The sequence below is a fragment of the Diospyros lotus genome, chromosome 2 (genome assembly GCF_014633365.1).
Source record: "Diospyros lotus cultivar Yz01 chromosome 2, ASM1463336v1, whole genome shotgun sequence".
NCBI classification, from domain to species: Eukaryota; Viridiplantae; Streptophyta; class Magnoliopsida; order Ericales; family Ebenaceae; genus Diospyros; species Diospyros lotus.
In genome coordinates, this window is record NC_068339.1 from 41340130 (window position 1) to 41361804 (window position 21675).

The 21675-nt window shown below is 34.5% G+C and overlaps 1 protein-coding gene across 1 annotated transcript; it reads left to right on the plus strand.

The window, feature by feature from the left end:
* The first annotated feature begins 1446 nt into the window (after positions 1 to 1446).
* LOC127795423 (F-box/kelch-repeat protein At1g80440-like) lies at positions 1447 to 2761 on the plus strand. Its single transcript, XM_052327080.1, has one exon. The coding sequence runs from the start codon at positions 1507 to 1509 to the stop codon at positions 2587 to 2589; it is 1083 nt and encodes a 360-aa protein (XP_052183040.1). The 5' UTR covers positions 1447 to 1506; the 3' UTR covers positions 2590 to 2761.
* Positions 2762 to 21675: the final 18914 nt, after the last annotated feature.

Below are 21675 nucleotides of genomic sequence, written 5' to 3' on the forward strand. Positions count from 1 at the left end.
GCATTGGAAAATTGCCAAAAAGGTGACGAGATATCTTCAAGGAACCAAAGACTATAGACTCACATACAAGCATTTTAACAATCTTGAAGTTGTTGGATATATAGATTCAAATTTTACTGGATGTGCTGACACAAGGAAGTCCACTTCAGGATACATATTTCTTTTTGCTGGAGGAGTTGTACCTTGGAGAGAAGCAATAAACAGACTATAATTGCATCATCTACCATGGAGGCAAAATTCATTGGTTGCTATGAAGCCACAACACATGCATTATGGTAGAGAAATTTTGTTAAAGGCTTAAAAGTTATCGATTCTATAGAAAAGCCTTTGAAGATTTATTGTGATAATTCAGCTGCAATTTTTTTTTTAGGAAATAACAAAAGTAGAAGTCGAAGCAAACATATTGACATAAAGTATCTAATTGTTAGAGATCATATAAAGAAAAATGAAGTGGTCATTGAACACATAAAAATAGATGTTATGATTGCAGATCCCATGACTAAAGACTTGTCGACTAAAGTTTATAAAGAGCATGTAGAGAACATGGGATTGATTGCTTAATCAAGACTTGACCTTGACATTGTTTGCTTGAAAGTCTCTTGTTTTCGTAACGAAACAATGTTGTTTTCGTAATGAAACAATGTATTAGTGCACTTCAAGTTTTTAATGAATATCCATTGTGGTTATTACAATTTGGACTCGGAATCACTCATAGGAAGTTCATTCATAAAGTTTTGTACTCTTTTGAAGTGATCGTATTTGTAATACATGGAAGGAAAAGTTTGATGATATAGAGCATGGCCACCATGATTCAAGTATTGTGGTGCCGAGTGACAAAGGGGTAAGATGAAAACTTATTTGGGGGTTTCTAGTGTGGGTTTGATTCTTAGGAGAAGTAGAATATTTTTTTTTAGGAGAAGACTTTGAGAGTGACATTAGTGGTGACAAGGCATATCACTCGATTTACCTCTTCAATATAATTTTAGGAACAGGGTAACTGAGTACGCTAATAATGAAGTGTAATCCGATTAATTAACTGTCTTTGAAGACTGCCTACTTCTATGACGGAGGGGAGTGGGATAGTGGTTTTTCTATATTGACTCCAACTCCAAATGGTCCCCAGCCAAAACTCGTATAAAAAATTTGTACAGTTTTCTCTTAAGAAACAGCCTGTGTTTTCCATTAAGTCAATGAGTTATCAAGTGAGCTATTGACTAAAAGATATTTTTAAATTAAAAAATTTAGGATAAATTTTGGTGTTTGAATCTTAAATAATATAACTGATCGAAGGTATGTTCTTAATTTTTACATGATGGCTGGAGTACGTCAATAATTTTTTACACAGTACTCTCAAGCCATTTGCCCATCACTCTCAATTCAGCTCTTCCATTTAAACCACTTGCCATCCTGCCCAATTATATATATATATAAGCCTTATGTCTTCCTCGTCAAAGCCCCAGGCCAATTCATTCTCTTTCTTCCTTTTTTTGTTTCCGCAGGACATCTATGACCTGCTCCAACTCTTCCATGGAGCTCCTTCCGGGTCTTCCGGACCATCTCGCTCTCGAATGTCTTATCCGTTTACCTTTCCATCACTTCTCCGTCGCCGCCTCCGTTTCCAAGGCTTGGAACGCCGAAATTCAGATGCCCGAGTTCAGACGCCGCCGGGATGAGGCCGGGTTCTCCCGCTCCGTTCTTGTGCTGGCGCAGGCTCGGGTCGATCCCAACAGAGAAAGAAACTCCAAGGTCATGGCTACTCCCGCTTACCGCCTCACCCTCTGCGACCCAGAATCCGGATCCTGGTCGGAGCTGCCGCCGTTGCCGGCATTTTCAGACGGGTTGCCCATGTTCTGCGGCCTCGTCGGAGTTGGGTCGGAGCTGGTAGTGATGGGCGGGTGCGAACCGGGGAATTGGCGGATTTCCAATTCAGTCTTCGTTTACAGCTTCGTGTCAGGGAAGTGGCGGCGCGGGGCTCCGATGCCGGGCGGCCCGAGAATATTCTTCGGGTGCGTGTCGGATTCCGGCGGGGCGGTGTACGTTGCAGGGGGTCACGACGACGAAAAGAACGCGCTGAAATCGGCGATGACGTATGACGTAGCGAGGGACGAGTGGGCCCCGCTGCCGGACATGGCGGAGGAGCGCGACGAGTGCAAGGCGGTTTTCCATCGTGGCAAGCTCCACGTAATCAGCGGGTACCCGACGGAAATGCAGGGCCGGTTCCGGGCCGACTCCGAAGCCTTGGATATCTCAGCCGGCCGGTGGGATCACGAAGAGGAATCCTTGTGTTCTGCCACGTGCCCGAGAACCTGCGTGGACGACGGCGATGGACGGCTGTACATGTGCCAGGACGGAAACGTAATGGCACGCGAGGAGGGCACCTGGGAGCGGGTAGCGGCACTACCGGCGGCGGTGCGGAACGTGGCGCACGTGACCGCGTGGCAGTCGAAGTTGGTGGTGATTGGTTGCGAGCGGTATGGCGAGGCCCACAGGGCTCAGTTGATGGATTTGAAGAGTGGAAGCTGGAATGAAGTGGCCGGCGGCGAGGAATACGGCGGGCACGTCCAGGGCGGCTGTTATCTGGAGATATAAATTAAAGCAACCACGGCTTCACCTGTACACAATGATTTAAAATCCCAACAGATCATCTGATTTAATTTTTTTTTTTTATTGGGTGTTCGAAATTCGCGGAATTGATATGTGCGGGTGACTTTCTCTTTTCATGTATTTTTAAATAAATTTAAATATAAATATAATTTATATACACTTCAAATTAGATTTTTGATTTATTTCATGCGAGATTTTTTTTAGTTAAATATTATTTTTTAACAATAATTTTTTTCCTTTCCTTCAAATTATACTAATTCAAATTTCAATATTTCTTTTAAAATTTTAAATATTTAAAATGATCATTTTTGTATAATTTTTGATTCTCGTATTTCTGATTGTACTAAATAAAATAAATCATAAGTGTAAGACTTTACCTTATTGTAAATAATAAGAATTAAATTTACGATCTATTAGATTGATATTGACATATTATTTATTCGATTATTTAACTTATGTTGTGGGACATAAAATTTTAAATACTTGACAATAATTTGTCACGTCAATGGGGGCATCTGATTTAATTTTCTTAACTAAGTAATGTGGAGGTATTGACTAATTAAACTCATCTCAAGGGAGACAGACAGATGCTTCAATGACTAGTTCCAGTTTACTTATCCTTTGAAATGTTTTAATGTCACATCATCATAGTTATTTTTAATAAAAATAAATAACATTACTCTTTATTTTAATTGAATTCCCTCTCGTTGAAAGCTCTTTCACAGCTGTAGGAGCACGTTTCTTTTTCTTTTATGAATATATTTTAATTAAAAATTAAATTGAATTTGAAACCTTTTAGGATTTATTATTTTAATTCTGAAATTCTTCTTTTCACATATGCTTCTATACTTTACGAATCCGACGGTTTGCATTCACCTTATGATTAACGGTTCCACTATCAGTCCGCTACTTATGTCGTCAAAAGTGGACCAATTCCTTAAAAATAAAAAGTATATTTGCGTTAAAAAATATCATTCATAATAATTTTAATCCTAACACATTTTAAAATGTCATAATTCTAATTTTAATGAGTTTCAAAATATTAAGATAGACGTTATGTGTAGGAATTTTAATCTTGATTTACTTAGAATTATTTTATACCCTTCTATAAATAAGTATGTATTCATTTAAGAAAAAAATATTTATCTAATATTAATTTCAATACGGTCTTTATTATTTTCAGTGTCTGATTTAAGTATCAGAGTATTTACGCATAAGGATCTCCCTACACCATTTAATAATTTTCTTTCTTGCAGGATCATATAGTTTGACGACGATATTTCCAATCAAATAAATTTATTATTAGAGTTTATATACGTTATGTTTGTAATTGTTTGTTGTGTAGTTAGAAGTTAGTTGGGTGTAGTTAGTTATTGTAGAGCAGAGTACTACTCTTTACTGCTCTGTTATTTGTATTTATATGATTTGCTTGATTTTGTTTCTCATAATGAGAATTGAGATATTATTTTACGTCCTTTGTCTCAATATGGTATCAGAGCAATAACTCATTTCCTTTTGCTGATCTGTTTCGCTGTCTTTGGGGATTTTTTGACAACTAGATGGATCTCGCACAACATCCTTCCTTTTTTGAAGGTTGTTTTCCTTACGTTTATTTTGAATCTTTTCCGTTCGTTCATACTTGTTCTAGGGCGATGGTACATCCAAATATATCATCCTCATCGATGAGCAATTTCGCTATCGACAATGGATCAAGTCCCTACTTCCTTCATCATTCAGATAGTCCTAGCATTCTCTCAACCATTAACATGAGATAACTATGCCTCTTGGAGCTGTACAATGGTGATTGCCTTGTCGATGAAGAATAAGTTAGGGTTATCAATGGTTCAATTCCATGACGACAGGTGATGAATATCTTCTTAATGCCTGGATTAGGAATAATAACACAATCATATCTTAGATTCTTAACTCTGTGTCTAAGGAGATTTCTGCAAGTGTTATATACTTCGAGTTAGCACACAATATTTGGATAGATCTCAAAAAGAGGTATGAACAGAGTAATAGTCCTAGGATCTTCCAACTAAGGCGATAATTGATGAACCTAACTCAGGGTTCATTGTTTATAAATGCTTATCTCACCAAACTCAAAACTATTTGGGATGAACTCAACAATTTTAAGCCTATATTCACATGTGGAAATTGTTCATGTTGTGGTACTAGGGCACTTGTAGATCATTATCACATGGAATATGTGATGTATTTTCTAATGGGATTGAACGATTCTTTTGCTCAAGTATGAGGTCAATTACTCTTAATGGATCCTATCCCTCCCATTAATAAAGTTTTTGCTCTAATTTCTCAAGAATAAAATCAGAGGAGCCTGATGAATCATAATCAAGTGAATTCTTCTATAGTTAGCCAAGTGTCTGAGACTCATCATAATTTGTCTAATAGTATCAGGTTATGGGAGACTTTATATAATCATTGAACCCTACGTAATATCAACACTTGTTGACCATGTTGAGCTGTAACGACTCGATAATGGGTCCAGAGTATTTTTGGTAATTTTATATTATTTAATGTGTTAAATTTTGGATCAAAAAGGATATAAATTCTAAGGGGTAGAAAAGTCCACAATTGTGGGCTTGAAATGAGCTTAAGTTGGAAAGGAAGATGGGCTTTCATTTGGGCTTTAAGTGTGCATGAATATATATATATATATATGCAATTTTGTATTTAAATTTATGATGGAAAATGAAGATAGGACATGAGGGGAATTTATTTGTTTGTGGAAGGGCATAATGGGAAATGAGGGCTCCTATATAAGCATGCCTTAGTGTTATTTTCTTCATTTCTTCTTCCTTCCTCTCTCTCTTACCTTTTTCAACTCTCTTTTCCATCTTCTTAATTTGGAGCTTCAAGAAGGAGTTGGTGGTTGATTGTAGAGGGATTCCGATTAATCTAGGTGGCTTGGTTGGTGGCTTCTCTTTTTTTCTCAAATCATCCATTAACGCAAACGCTAGTTCCTACCATATCTTTTTAAAATGACAAGTTTCCATTTAGGACCCTGGTTGGTGTAAATCACGGTCTTTTCCTTCTATTGGAATCCTTGAAATATCCTCTTTTGGATGAAAAACAGAAAAAACCCTACCCTTTGGAAGGGGGTTTGTTTTTACGTAAATTTGGTTGATTGCGCCTCGTGTTGTTTTCCAAAATTTTTGGGTTAAACATGCATATCACCTAAACAAGGACTTGTTTCACCCCATATTTGTAAAAGGAATGGCATGTTTATTGATAGGATGTAGTTGTGTGCAAGAGTTTGATGTATCTTACACGTTTTTTTGGTATTCGTATGTTAAATGTCGTGTTTGGGGGTTCATTTATCAGCTAAATTGGTCGAGCTAGTCGACAGAAGGCTTTCGGGCATTCTTTTAGTCGACTAATGCCTTGATTAGTCGACAGATTGGGTGAAAAATCCTTTGTTTGTTGACAGTTGCCCCCTTATCTATTGACTATCTTGGGCCCTTGATAGGTTGCTCATGTTCCACTATTTTAGGCATAATTTTTTTTATAGAAATATTGGATTTGTAAACCGTTTGCTGCGTTGTAAACTAGACTCGATAGGTTTCATTTTGGTATAGATTTAAATCTATTTGGCTAAGATTTGAGTGGTATAATATTGTTTCCAAAATAGGTCTAGTTATTTTTAACAAACGCTTGGGCATTTGTTGATGTGTTTATGCACTTTAGGGTGCATTGAACATATCAAAGCATATTAGAAGGGGATTATATCATTGAAATATCCTCGGTTAAGATAGGGGTTAATAATATTTTGAGAATGCATTATTTCATGTGGTCGGTAGTAAGGATACATAGTACATGGTGGCATACATTTGTGCACTCTAAATTATGTTGTGTGGCATTGATTGTGCATGTGAACAAAGAATATCCTAATAATACTGACAAGCTTGTGCTTGACTGTGGGGGCTTCGGTCCATAATGTTGCCTGGTGTTAAACTAGCGTGTGGGTGGATGATGATCCACAAGAATATGGAATGTTGTCTAGTACGAACCAGAGCATGGGTGCACGAAGATCCACATCATTTATGCATCTTGGGGCTTACATATACATTGACATAGGACATGGCATTGGCATGATGATTAACAATTAGTCATGGTGGAAACTTCTCAACCTAATCTTGTTTATCTTGTTCCCGTTGTTAGTCCCTCGTGGTAAGAGAGTCTCTTATCCTTGTGGTTGTGATATCATGCTTTGCTTATCTTGCTTCATTTATTATGCCTTTATTTGCTATATGAACTTGATGAGCCTTGTGGCTCATATTGCTTCTTTGCGTCATTCCAGGTAAAGATAAGGGAAAAGCAAAGGAAGGTGGTGAGTTTAGTTGCGCTTGAGTCGGGTTAGAGTGGTGTACAGAGTCATCCCCAAACTTGAATATTATTGGGGGTTATTTTGAGAGCAAGTAATGATAGTTATTTTGATGTAACTTGTCTTGCTTATTTTGTAGCTTGTACTGTATACGTGAATAAGTCTAAGACGAAGAAAATGTATGTAATGATGTTTGCGTATATATAAGTTGTTGAGGTTTAATTTGCTGAATTTTGTTTCTATATCTCTCTTGTGACGACTCTCTCACGGATCATTTTTGCTAGCGGATGCTTCGGGAGGCGGGCCATTATATGAGCACTCACCTTAGTGCAACTAAGACACGGGCAGAACCTAATGCTCCTCCAGATGAAGCATTAGGTTCTTATTTCTCTATCTCTGTTAGTCTAATACTTAGCAGTCCTAGGTATTAGATAGTGGATTCGGGGGTTGCGAGTCATATATGCTTTAATCATTCTTCTTTTGATCACTCTCGGATTTCTATATCATATGCTAGAAATGTGAGGCTTGGTTACTGTCTAACACTTAAAAATGTCTTATATGTGGCTCTGTTCAAGTTTAACTTGATTTCTATGAGTGCATTAGCAAAGGAAAACCCAATGAGTCTCAAATTCTTTTCTCGCACATGTATTATCCAAGATGTCCAACACTTAAGATAATTGACAAGGGTAGTCTTCAAGAATGTTTATATGTCATTGATGTTGCCTATTTTGTTTCTATATGTCAGCCAGTAGATAGTACATGTACTTATGCTAGTCATATAGCTCTTGTAAGTAAACATACCTAGCATTATAGACTTGGACATATTTCTTTTCATAGGATGGAAAAATTAAAAGATTTGTTCAATTAAATCACTTAGGGTGTTTCTTGTTCAATATGTCCCTTAGCCAAACATAAAAGATTATCTTTTTTTCCAACAATCATTTATCCCAGCATGCTTTGATCTTGTTCACTATGACACTTGGGGGCCATATTATGTTCCAACATATGCTGGTTATAGATATTTCTTTACTTTGGTTGATGACTATACACAGTTTATTTGGGTTTACTTGATGAGGTAAAAATTTGATGCTAGGAGTATTGTTCCCAAGTTTTTCTTTATTGTAGAGACATGATTTAACAAAAGGGTGAAGAAATTATATCAAATAAAGCTCTTGAACTAAAATTCCATCATTATTTTGCTACCAAGGGGGTGATCCATCAATTTTCTTGTGTGAAAAGACTTTAGCAAAATTCAATGGTTGAACATAAACATCAACACCTTTTTAGTGTAGCTAGGGCACTGCTATTTCAATCTCGAGTTCTTATTCAATTCTGGGGTCATTGCATTCTAACTACTGCCTTATTGATCAATAGAACTCCTGCCCTTATTTTAAAGTATCAATCTCCTTATCAGCTCATTTATCGAACTCCTGTCGATTATGATTCTTTTCGAATATTTAGTAGTCTTTGTTTTGCTTCTACATTAATTTTTCATTGGGAAAAATTTCATCCTCGTGCTACTGCTTGTGTCTTTATTGGATACCCTCTTGGTATGAAAGACTACAAGCTTTAATTATGATATTGTTACTAAAAATATCTTTGTGTCTCGTGATGTATTTCATGAGAATGTTTTCCCATTTCATTCTGTCTGTTCTCTTATTGAAATGGTGGATCCTTTCTCTAATTTAATCTTACCCAAATCTCATCCTAATTTGTTTGACCGTTTTACACCTTCCTCCGAACATGTTCCTCATGTTCCTCCTTCAGCTCTACTTACGGCTTCTTCTTCTAATCCCATTTTTATTCCTTCTCTTCCAGTTCGTAGATCTTCTCGAATCAGTAGGCCTCATTCTTATCTACAGGATTTTCATTGTCATTTGTTGACCAATACACTTCTTCCCTTTTCTAAATCCTCATATCCTTTAAACCATTACATTTCTTATTCCAATTTGTCTATCTCTCATGGAGCTTTTCTGTTGGTCCCTTGACACATAATGGCCACTCAAGAGGGGAGTGAATTGAGTGTTAAAAATTTATTAAATTGAATTCTTTCATTTTAAAAACTCTTGAGCTTTTCTTATACAAAGAAAATACTTGTTATAAATATTTATGTTGTTTGGGAGTGATAGGAATATAAATATGCAAACAACAATAACAACACAAAAATATATAGTGGTTTGGTGTCTCTAACACCTACTCCACTCTCTCAAGATCAACCCGACGCTTGAGGTTCTACTATAACCACACCTAGGTTTTCTAACAAGTTCACCTAGGATAATTTTACACGAAACTGAGATTTTCCCCTTAGCTCACCTCGAGAACTAATACAACAAATACACCTAGATTACTTAGGCTCTAGGAGGCCACTCACAATCCACAATTAATACAAATAAACAATTTTATGTCCAACAAACTTGGACTAATATGAATATGAATACAAGAACAAATATTACAAGGCAAATGAACAAATATAATGATATAATTTTTACCACACTTGGACAAAATATCTCATTTTCCTTGGGCTCCAAGGATTTGACTTTAAGCTTAAGTCTTGGATTGCTTGAAATGGATGCTTGAGAGCTTGGGTGTGCTTTAAAGATCTAGAACTTGATAGAGCATTAACCTTCTCCAGAAATCTTTTTTTGATATATATAGTGGAGCTTCCAACGGATCTGTAACGGTTAGAAAAATTCTATCGTTGGAGTCTGGGAGTTAACTTTTCTAAAATAGGAATTGACTTCCATTTTAAGTGGGAGTCGACTCTAGTTATACAAGAGTCGACTTCTCTAATTCTAGAGTCAACTCTTCGAAATACACCAATGCTATTAGGTCGACTCTGCATAACATGCTCTCGGGTGGGTCGACTCTTAACTTTACAAGAGTTGACTTCAACTTAAGAGGAGTCGACTTCACTGAACCAAGAGTCGACTTCTGAGACCAATTTTATAGAAAATAAATTTTATGCATATAGAAATTGTTTGAAGATATAATCCATATAGCATGTATACATTACAAGATATTTACATTTTTTTAGTTTAAGTAAATGTCAATACATAAATGTAAATAAGAAAGTACCCCTCATTTGGATTTAATAAAAATATCTAAAAAATCAAAATCCAAAATAATAAGAAAATAGAATTTTGGTTTTAGTATAAATTTAGGATTTAACAATTTTACCACCTTCAAAATACATACCTTCTATTTTTAAAAAAATTAATTAAAAATTATTTTAGCAACATTGAATATTAGCTATCAAAATGTCGGGAGATAATTTTTCAAAATGAAAGTATTTTCTTGTATGTCCCCTTATAATGAGCTAATATTTCACACTTAGAAAAATAACATTTCTCGATTCATTTTGATACACAAAGTACTATAATATTTAAAGTATGTTTTTCTCAACATAAGACATATCAAAATTCCATTAGGGAATTTTAAATATACCAAATATATTTTTACTAAAATTATGTTTTGTTATATATCAAAATACACAATAGGTTGATTGGAGCAAATTAACTCAACATTTTCTTCTCAATATTTCTTCTAATTTTGAACCCAATATTATCATCAAGTAGTGCACTATGCTCACTATAGAGATGCTATGACTGTTGAATTGGATACTACGCATATGAATCATACATGGTCTGTTACTACCTTGCCTTATGATAAGCATGCTATTGGGTGTAAATAGGTTTACGAGATTAAATATAAGTTTGATGGTTCTATTGAAAGGCATAAAGCTCGATTAGTGGCTAAAAGGTATACCCAACAAGAAGGATTGGACTTCTTTGATACTTTTTTCCCGGTTGACAAGTTACTCATCATCAAGGTGCTTCTTGCTTTGGCTACCATTCATAAATGGTTTCTTGTCCAGTTTGATGTTAATAATGTTTTTCTCAATGGTGATCTCTTTAAGGAAGTTTATATGGACCTTCCCCTCGATTATAAGCCTAAGGTTATTACTCCTACTCAGGGAAAAATATTGGTGTGTAGACTTCATAAGTCTATAACCTAAAAAGATTCCTTTATCAGTCTTAGCATCAAATTTCTCTAAAGAATCTTTACCCTTGTTAAAGATAAATATGCACCACGAAAAATATGAAAATATGAAATATTTGGCTTTTTTTCTTTATATAATTCATAGGGGTTTTCTTTAAGATAGGCTTTAGGAATCCCTAATTAACATGTAGCATGAGGCGTTAATGGCTTAGAACAAAAGATTTTTGTCACAGTGCATAATTCTAGCCATTTCTTCTAAAGATTTACTTTTCTTTTCAACTACCCCATTTTATTGAGATGTTTTAGCATTAGAAAAATTATGATTAATATCATTTTCCTCACAATAATGCTTGAATTGTTCATTTTAAAATCTCCCCCACGATTACTTCTAATTTTTGAAATGCATATACCTTTATCTTTTAAAAATATTCCAAATAACCTAAACATTTCACTTTTGGATGCAAGAAATATTACCAAGTGAACCTAAAGTAGTCATCTATAATGACAAGAGCATAATGTTTTCCATCTAGGTTTCGCATTCTCATAAGTTCAAAAAGATCTAAATAAGATAAGGTTAGAGGCTTAGAGGTTAAAATTTCATTTGTAGGCTTAAATGATATATTTATTTGTTCACCTTTCATACATGCCTCACAAATGTGATCTCTTCATATTTTTTATTAGGCAATCCTCTAATAAGATCATGTTTTCATAATTCATTAATGACAATCATACTAGTATGCCTTAGCCTATTATGCCATAACCAAGAATTTTGAGCAATAGATGATACTAGGCAATTTTCTAACTTAGGTGGAGGTAAATTTAAAAAATGTGAGATAGACATTCCCTATTCTATTAGCTCTTAATTTTATCTCATTTGTTTTTAGACATGTAACCTTACAAGAATTAGCATCAATGCATACTTTATGATTCATATCACATAATTGGTTAACACTATCAAGTTATGTTTTAAGGCCATTTACCACAAACACATTTTCTAACACATATCAACAAATTTTATTATCACCCTTCATTTGATAAACCAATATAATTGACACATGGATAGAAATTTTTAACAAATCCATCAAGGAAAACTCATAATTCAAAATCATGAAAACTCATAAGCATGGAGAGTTTAGGAATAAAAACTTACCACCAAGATTTTAGTTAGTAAAATCTTACTTGGATGGCAATTTATCATTTGGGGTTGAATCTCTTTTTCATTCCCCTTTCCTTCTTGATTCATCCAAAGTGTTTTTTTGACATTAAGCTTCATTTTCCTGTCAAGCAAATCTGCAAAAAGAGATCATCCACAAGCTTTTGGTGCTCAAATCACTTTGGGTTTAACAATGTTAGCATAGAAGGTTTCCTTTGGAACCCAATCTTATTTAAGAACCTTGGGATAGTTTCTTATAAAACATTTGTTAAAAACATGACACCAATAGTTAGAATGTGAAGCAAAGGATTTTTGTTTCCTTTTTATGAAAATCGTTTGCCTTTTATCCTTATGCACATTCCTATGAAAATGGGAAATTTTTGTTATCAAAACTTGCTTGGATTCTTGAGGATTAATATAAGAAACATTAGAAGACTTAGTTTTCTTAGGAATTTATTTCATTTTAGGACCACTAGTTGATTTCCTTTTAAAAGGACAACAGAATGCAGTGTGGCCTAGTTTACAGCAATAAAAATATTTAACATCATGAGAGGTGTGAAAAGATGAGCTTTTGACATTAGCTCTTTGATTATGAAAGTTTTGAACACCTTTTTCATGATCACAAAAATTTGAAATCTTTCAATTTAAAATAGGTTTCTCATTCAATGTACTATTAAGAGATTTCAATTGATTTTCTTTCAATTATTTTTCCAATGAAAATTCTTTATTAGTAGCAAGCAAATATTCATTCTTTGATCTCAAAACTTCCAATTCATTTGACAATAAATCTAATTATTTTTTAACAGTTTTGTTTTTCAAACATAATTTTTTGAAATTGACATATAAATCATTAAAAGTATTTAATAACTCTTCTTTTGAAAAATCATTCTCACTATCATCATTATCATCAAAACCATAAATGGAAGTAGAGGTTACCTCTTCTTCTTCCTGAGCTATGAAGCACGAGATGGGATTTGAGCTTTCTTCATCCTCTCATTGTTGATGATTCAATGCATTTTCACCTTGCACACTTTCATCAACATGCTTACAAAATTTGTTAGAGAGATAAATTGAATCAAGAGTGTCCAATATATCATTAGCGCTAGAGCACTTAGAAACTTTAGCATAAACATTATCACTTAGGGCATGTTGTAAAATATGCATAGCTCTAATATTTAAAGAAAAGTCCTTTTTGTCATGATCATCCCATTTCAACTTTGGTTTTGAAACAAAACCATTTTTTCACAATATTCCACAAATTAAAATCAATAGATTGCAAGAAAATACAAATTATTTTTCTCCAAAAATCATAGTATAAGCCATCAAAATAAGGTGTCATATTGGTAGGATAACCCTCATTGAATGCCATGGATCTCTCCTTAGATTGTTAAACCTTGAAGCAAGGAGTTAGGCTTTGATACCAAGTGATAGATTTGAAATGCTATGGCATACACCCAAGAGGGGGGTGAATTGAATAATTTAAAAATTTAGTTTGAAACTTAAATTCTTTTGATGGAAAAAAAAATTTCAATGCAAGTGAGGATATTGAAATGCTAGCAATGTTAAATAAAACAAATAACACAAGCAAAAGAAGAACACAAAGGATTTATAGTGGTTCAACTTAAAGTAAACCTAATTCACTACCTTAGCTCCTCACTAAGGATTTTGCAAACAATCCACTAAAAATTCTCCTATCACTTCGGATAGGGCCTTTAGCAACAAGTTAGGAAAAATACAAACCTCCTACTTAGGCAAGTGGACCCTTTAGCTACCAAAGCTAGAAAATACAAGAAATGTACAATATAAGAGAATTTAAGAGATGAATATCTTAGTTACAATGTCTCTCGAAATAAAAACAAGGCTTGAATGATAAAGTACAAATTCAGATCAAAACCTTTGAGAGAGAAAATTTAAAGCACAATTACAATTGAGAAGATTGAGAAGATATAAATAATTTGTAAGCTCACTTCACTTCATTGCCATCAATTGGCTTCTTCTTGATCATTCTTAATTTGTATTTATAGGCCTCCTAAAAGTTTAAAGCGAAATATAACTATAAAGCGAAATATAACTATTTGTGATAGTTGGAGTTTGAAAAACTAGTCGTTAGAAGATTTCTGCGTAACAAACTATCGACATAAGCATATAATTTGTCGATAGAATAGGCTTGGAAATTAAAAACTGTTGACACGAGCATATAAACTGTTGACAGCTGCCTTTGCAAACTTACTGACAGTCGACAGATGATCTTGAATGCAGTCAAAAAAGATTTCTTTTGATTTAAAAGATATTTTATTAGAAATTCATTTTGAATAAATTAAAAACACAATATTTCAAAATGCCATAAGAAATTTATCACAAGATATTTTGGCATTGAATATAATTTTCATTCAACAATTGTGATCAAATAAAAATATAATATTTTAATTGTCATCAAGATTTAATTGTATGATGAAATTAATTTTGGTGCTTAATAAATCATATAAGAGAAATTTAGAGCACCAAGCGAATGCAAATTAATAAAGTAATTCCATCATAAAATACAATTGAATTTCACGGTGCCTATCTTAAGTCCTTTCTTTATGGTTAGCTCAAGCTCAAGGATCTTGGCTGCTTGAGGTATTTTCTTGGACTTGAAATTGCTCAATTCGCCAAAGGTATCTTCTTTTCTCAAAGGAATTACACCTTGCAACTTCTTGTTGACATTAGTTTCCTATCCAGTAAACCAACTACTTTGCCTATGGTTCCTAATGTCAAACTAAATTCCTTTGATGGTGAGTTACTTGAGGATGCCTCTGTTTATAGGCGTCTTATTGGCCGGTTGCTTTACTTGATTATTTCTCAGCCTGATATCACATTTCTTGTTCATAAACTCAGTCAATTTGTTTGTCAGCAAAAAAAAACTCACCTTGATACAACATATCATCTTTTGGAATATCTTAAAGTTGTTCCTGACCAAGGGTTATTCTTTTCTGCAGCTTCTTCATGGCAAATTCATACTTTTCCTAATGCTGACTGGAGTTCTTGTCTGGATTCTAGGTGGTGGGTCACAGGCTTATGCATTTTTCTTGGGGACTCTTTAGTCTCATGGAAGGTTAAAAGGAAAGTCACTATTTCTCGATCGTCTGTTGAAGCTAAGTATCAGGCTCTCACGTCTATTTCTAGTAAGATTGTGTAGCTTATTCAACTTATCCTTTTTTTTTTAGGTTTCTCCTATAACTCATGCTTTGCTCTTTTGTGACAATGAAGAATCCGTCCACATTGCTTCCAATTTGATTTTTCATGAACGCACCAAGCACATCGAGTTAGATTGCCACTTTGTTTGAGACAAGTTGGCAGATGGCATTTTCAAGCTTGATCTCCATATTCGCACCCAACATCAGTTGGCAGATCTGCTCACCAAGCCGTTAACGATTGCTCGACTATCCCTTTTACTAGCTAAGATGGCTATCCTTAATGTTCATGGTCCATCTTGAGGAGGAGTATATTAGTGTCTATATACACTTTGTTTATAATTGTTGTGTAGTTAGAAGTTAGTTGGGTGTAGTTAATTGTTGTAGAGTAGAGTACTACTGCTTATTGGTCTGTTATTTGTATTTATACGGCTTGTTTGACTTTGTTTCTTGTAATGAGAATTGAGGTATTATTTTTGCGTCATTTATCTCAATATTTATTGTTATATCTCGACAACAACAATTGACGTCATCTGTGGGAAACATCCAAAAAGCTTAAGAATATTACAATTGCTTTCACGCTTTCACATATTCTGAAATTACAAGAAGCCAAATCAAATCATTTGGAAGAAAAGAGATTGCATGAAAGAAGTAAGAAGCAGACAATGCAGCAGGATTCAGAATTAGGGAGATCGCAAATTCACAAATCAACTATATAGCATACATGCATGTGATAATCTCATGAATGCTCTACTTATTTATTTAATATTTTAGCACCTACCACTGTTTCATTTTCCAATTCTTGCTTTATACATATATAAACAAAAAGAAAAAAATGAAAAAGAAGCTAGAGACATATATATATATATATATGTTGTAAGAAGAACCTTTTCGTGGAAGCTTGACAAAAAAAATAAGTAAATTAAGAAGCCTCCAGACATTATGTTATATATAAATTAAGAAGCCTCCAGACATTATGTTATATTATATACATTATAAGAGAAGTTTTTGGAGAAAGCTTGGTTTTATGATGCATGAAAATTTTTTGGGAGTGTCGTTTCGACGTTTTCGAAACACTAAGAAACGTTTTTGGGCTATTTTTGTAATTTCAAAAAAATTTCATGACCGTTTCATAATATTAAGAGTTTCCAATTTGGAAATGTATTTCCATCAACAAATAGAGATGAATTTTTTTTTTTTAACTCAAAATTTTAATTTTTTCTAGAATTTATTTGAATGCATTACGGAATTTATATTTAATAATTATTTGTTATAATTTTCTATATTAAAATTTATATCTTCAAAAATACTCCTATATTTTTTTAATTTACGTGTTTCCCTTTTGTTTCTGTTTCTTACGTTTTTAAAATATGATGTTTTCTTGTTTCTATTTCGTATCATATTGTATTCATTTCTCGTGACCGATAGTTGCAAAAGACCGACAACGATAATTGCAGGAGATCAAACACCGTTAAAGATCGACGATTGCGAGAGACGGCCATGGAAGATTGACAGATGATGGTAAATTGCGGCCGTTGAGGATGACGGTTGTGGACAAGATCGATTGAAAATCACGGTGATGACATATAAGAAGAAACAAAACCCAAAAGTTGTACAAAAAAAAAAAAAAAACGTAGATTTGAGAAGATTAAATCGAGAAATTAATTCTTGGAGACTGACCGAGATCGGATATGACAAAAGTTGAAGATCAGAAAAGAAGAAGCTCAACTTCCAATGACGACAAATAATGCTAAAAATGGCCATAACGAGATTGACCAAGGGCAAAGCACAACGACCACGGTGGAAGCGGACGGCGACACCGACGACAGAAGGAGAAGCTGATAGCGAACACGACCACGACCAAAGCAAGCGATGATGGCGGTCGCGAGATTGGTGGCAATGATGGCTGCAAGAGATTGATTAAAACAAACACATACTAAGAAGATGACTTTCCAGGAAACAGCTTGATGTGGCCGAAAAAGCTAAGACTGAAACAACTTATTGGGGATGTTTTTGAGAGCCCAGAATAGATTTTCGGGAGACGGATTTGATGGCCATGAACTTTGTGAAGCTTTCAGTACTCCAATGGCTTGCTTTCTTTCTTCTGATCCTCTTCGCCTCATTAATTTTTGCATTACCAAACAGTAATCTTCCAAGGCTCGAAATCCGAGAAAGAACATTCTTCAGAAAGTCATCACAGAATATCACTTCAGCATGGGTGAGGGACATGAATTTGAAGACCTTCTTCAACACTCAAACACGAGATCACTTGAACTACATCCCCGAAAGCTATTCCACTTTTAAACAAAGATATTTCATCAGCCTTAAGTACCGGGGCGGCGCCAACACTGACACACCCATCTTTGTTGTTCTTGGCGTTGAGTCCTCCATCGATAATGAGACAAGGATTGTGGGTTTCTGACCGAAAATGCCACTTATTTTGGAGCCCTCCTGGTTTATTTGAAGCACCGTTTCTATAGAGAATCAATTCTGTTTGGATCAATGTCGATGGCAATGCATAAAGGCTTCTGAGGTTACTTCTACTCGGCTCAGGCTCTTGTTGATTATGTAGAGCCGACCGCTTACATGAAGAAACAATTATTGGCAGAGAATTGTCCGGTCGTCGTCTTCGGATGATCTAAAGGGGGAATGTTTGCTTCATGATTTCGGCTGAAGTATCCCCATATCGCCATTGGAGCTCCAACTTCTTCAGCTCCTATCCTTTACTTCGATGATATTGAAGGATTACCCCCAATTGGGTGTTTTTTTTTTTACTATTTGTACAAATACTGAGAATATCATGAAATTTTATGATGTAATAAAGTTATTTGATGAAATCAATTTTCTAAAACTACAACCAAGTGCAACAATGAATGAAATAAACACGAATGCATGCGTAGCATAAACGACTTTTCATAAAAGGTAATTTCAGAAAAATTTTGATACTTGCTAACTTTATGTATGAAAACACTCATATAAGAATGTAGTCATTTTAGAAAAATGTTCGGAAACCATTCTTGGAAAAGGGAAATACCATCAAAATATTTACAGAATGATAGAAATCAATTTGAAATGCAAACTAAAAGTACGCATTTAGAGTTTACATGAACCGTTAGATGAAAGCTTTTTGAATATGTAATAAAATAACATTTGAAATGCTTTTCATACAAAGAATGAAAACTAAAACAAAACTGAATGTTGAAGGCAATTTCATGTGAAAACATAGTATAGATTAAAATAGATGTTTTTATGAAAAACAGAATGTGAAACAGGTTTTATATAAATAGTTTTTATGTAAAGATGAAGAAAAATATTTGAAATGGGTAGTTTGTAACACAATTTTGAAATGTGAAAGAATCGTGAGTTTTAAAAAGATTTCAACCATGAGAACGTTTTAATGATAGTTCGAACGATAAAACAATCTGCCACAATTAAGAGAGAAAAACACATGCATAGCAGATAGAGAATAATGTAGTTAAAAGCATAAATGAAAAACATGAGCAACATGAACACAACAATTTTTGAATGGTTCGACCAATATGCCTAGTCCACTATTTTAACTTCTCATTAAGAATTTTGAAATCATCAACTAAGGATAGTAGTTTTTATAAATTCAACTATAACCTCCACTTTTAATGAGTTAAGTAGGAACTCTTATTTTTACAGGCTAAGCAATAACCTCTACTTTTATAGGCTAAGTAGAAACCTTCACTTTTGTATGTTACATTGGAAGTTCAGCTTTTCATAGACTAAGCAATAATCATAACATGAGACTTTTTCTTTTTAGGCTAAGCCACAACCATTATGTTTTAAAGGATAAGGCGTAACCTTTACAAGTTCACAGAATTATGAAAGGATATTTCAAAAGAGAGATAAAATGTACAAAGATATCACTTTTCTTTTGGACAAAAGAGAGTTTGAAAGATATGAATGAATAAACTTTTCAACTCTCTTAACATAGTTGGTCTTAGAAAATTATAAATGTAAACTCACCAGATATTAGCTTAAAAGCTAAAAGAATAAATATGAATATCACCCACTTCAAGCATTTGCTATTGGCTGAAAAAGAATATAACTAGCTAAGTTTAGAGCAACATTAGTAGTTTAGATTGATTGCTCAATGGTAGCTTCATCTCTCACTGTTCTTGGCATTTTATAGAAACTTGAGACCTGTGAATGAATGGTATGGAAACCTACACGCATTGACAACTTCTTTGGTTTGACCACTAATGGTCAAATTTGTTAGAATCATATATAATTTATATAAATAAGTATTAAGCACACTTGCTTAAATATATTCTAACATTCTTTTTAAAGAGAATATAGTTAGATACATTGAAATAAACAAATAAATCTCTAACTTCCAAAACTGGTCCATTTTTACTTTTTGAGTATCGATTATAAAATTTGAAATCAGATTCCAATTATTCGACTAAGTCCTAGGCTCACTCAAATGAGGAACACACTCGATTGGACAATTTATGTAATCGATTATAGAGAAGCCTCATTCGAGTATGACAAAATCATCACTCGACTGACTTACAAGCCACAAAAACTTTGCATTAAACACTTGACTACTTGGCTAGGCTCACTTGACTAATGAAAGCATATTCTCAAGTACAGATAATTAATACTAGATTAAAATAAGCACAGAGACTTAGGCTTACTTTATCCAATCTTCTACTCAATTAACTCATATATATAATTGGTTATGAAAATACATTAATCCATTGAGAGAAGAATATACTCGACTAATGAGACACTTGGAGTTTTAATATTAGAAAAATACTCGATTGAAAATACTCCTCACTTGATTAATTTTAGAAATACAGAGAGGTTATGTAAAATACTCGAGTAGAACACCTTAATAGCCGGTTGAATGATGATTTTATTAAATCATATAATCGACTGATGAGAGACACCTAAAGCAATACTCGACTAAAATATGCTAAGATTTCGTGGTACTAGACTATACATGAAAAACATATTGAACAATATTTGTTTGATAAAGTTATTTTTGATTAAATGCAGATGAAGAGTGTTTAAAATAATATTTAAAATTTACTTTCAAAAGTTTCAAAAATACATATACTTAGCTTAACAAAAGGCTTTTGTGCTTAGCCGATTTTCAAAGAGCTTTTATGAAGAAAAGCTTTGAAATATATATAATATATATATAGAGACCTGAAGTTCTCAAATTTAAAGATAGATATTTTTGAAAGCTTCATATTTCTTGAGCAACTGAAACTAATATTTAATTAATTTAAGAGACATATACAGCAGGGGCGGAGCCAATGTAGGCCCAGTGAGGGCCTTGGCTCGCCATTGAGTTTGGCCTGCACTTAGGCCCGCTAGGCTCCCTCAAATCAAGCCCTCAATCAATCAAACCCTAGGCTCCCTCACAATCAAACCCTCTCTCGCTCGCCGCCCACGCCCTCTGTTCTTCTCCCTCTCTCGCACGGTCGCGCTCGCACCACCTCTCGCCGACTCGCCCTCACTTGCTCGGTTGTTCCGGCCTTCCTCCGTGCCTACGTTGGATCGGACAACTGGAACCATCGCTGAGGACCGAGGTCGCCGGCGCCGTTGACTCGCTCGCCTCGCTCTCGCTAACCCTCCTCGGTCGCCCTCACTCTCGCTAATCCAGTAACCCTCTCTCGCTCGCCTAGCTCTCGCTAACCCGACTCGCTTGCCGCCTCTGCCTCGGCGGCTCGACCCTAGCCCAATTGTCTTTGTCGTTGGCTTGCCCTTCCGGGCTCCGGCTCCGACCTGGCGACAGGCGACTCGACCCCCTGTCTGTACTGTCGCTGATCATTTTTTTTTATCCAAGAAGGTAAATTTTTTTATCCCATTTTTAAAATTAGGTGAAGTTAAATTTTGTTAACTGATGTTGGGTTAATTGATGTTTGGGTTTTGTTTTTGAAAATAAATTTGTTAATGTGATGTTAATTGATTGTTAATGTGATGTTAATGTTGGGTTAATTGATTGTTGGATCAAATGCACAGGCGCACGTAATTTGATATTTTGATTGTTGGATCAATTGCACAGGCGCACGTAATGTGATATTTTGATTGTTGGATCAATTGCACAGGCGCACATAATGTGATATTTTGATTGTTGGATCAATTGCACAGGCGCACGTAATTTGATATTTTGATTGTTGGATCAATTGCACAGGCGCACGTAATGTGATATTTTGATTGTTGGATCACTTGCACAGGCGCACGTAATTTGATATCAATTGTACAGGGGTACATAATTTTATATTTTGATTGTTAGATCAATTGCACAGGCGCACGTAATTTGGATATTGATCAATTATAATTTACACATATGCACTTGATAAATTTATGAATTTGTGCATTCTCTAATTATCATTTGTTATCTTGAATTTGAAACAGTC

What these genes read in the sequence shown, in the direction of transcription:
- LOC127795423 (XM_052327080.1), top strand. Translation starts at nt 1,507, where the DNA reads ATGACCTGCTCCAACTCTTCCATGGAGCTCCTTCCGGGTCTTCCGGAC.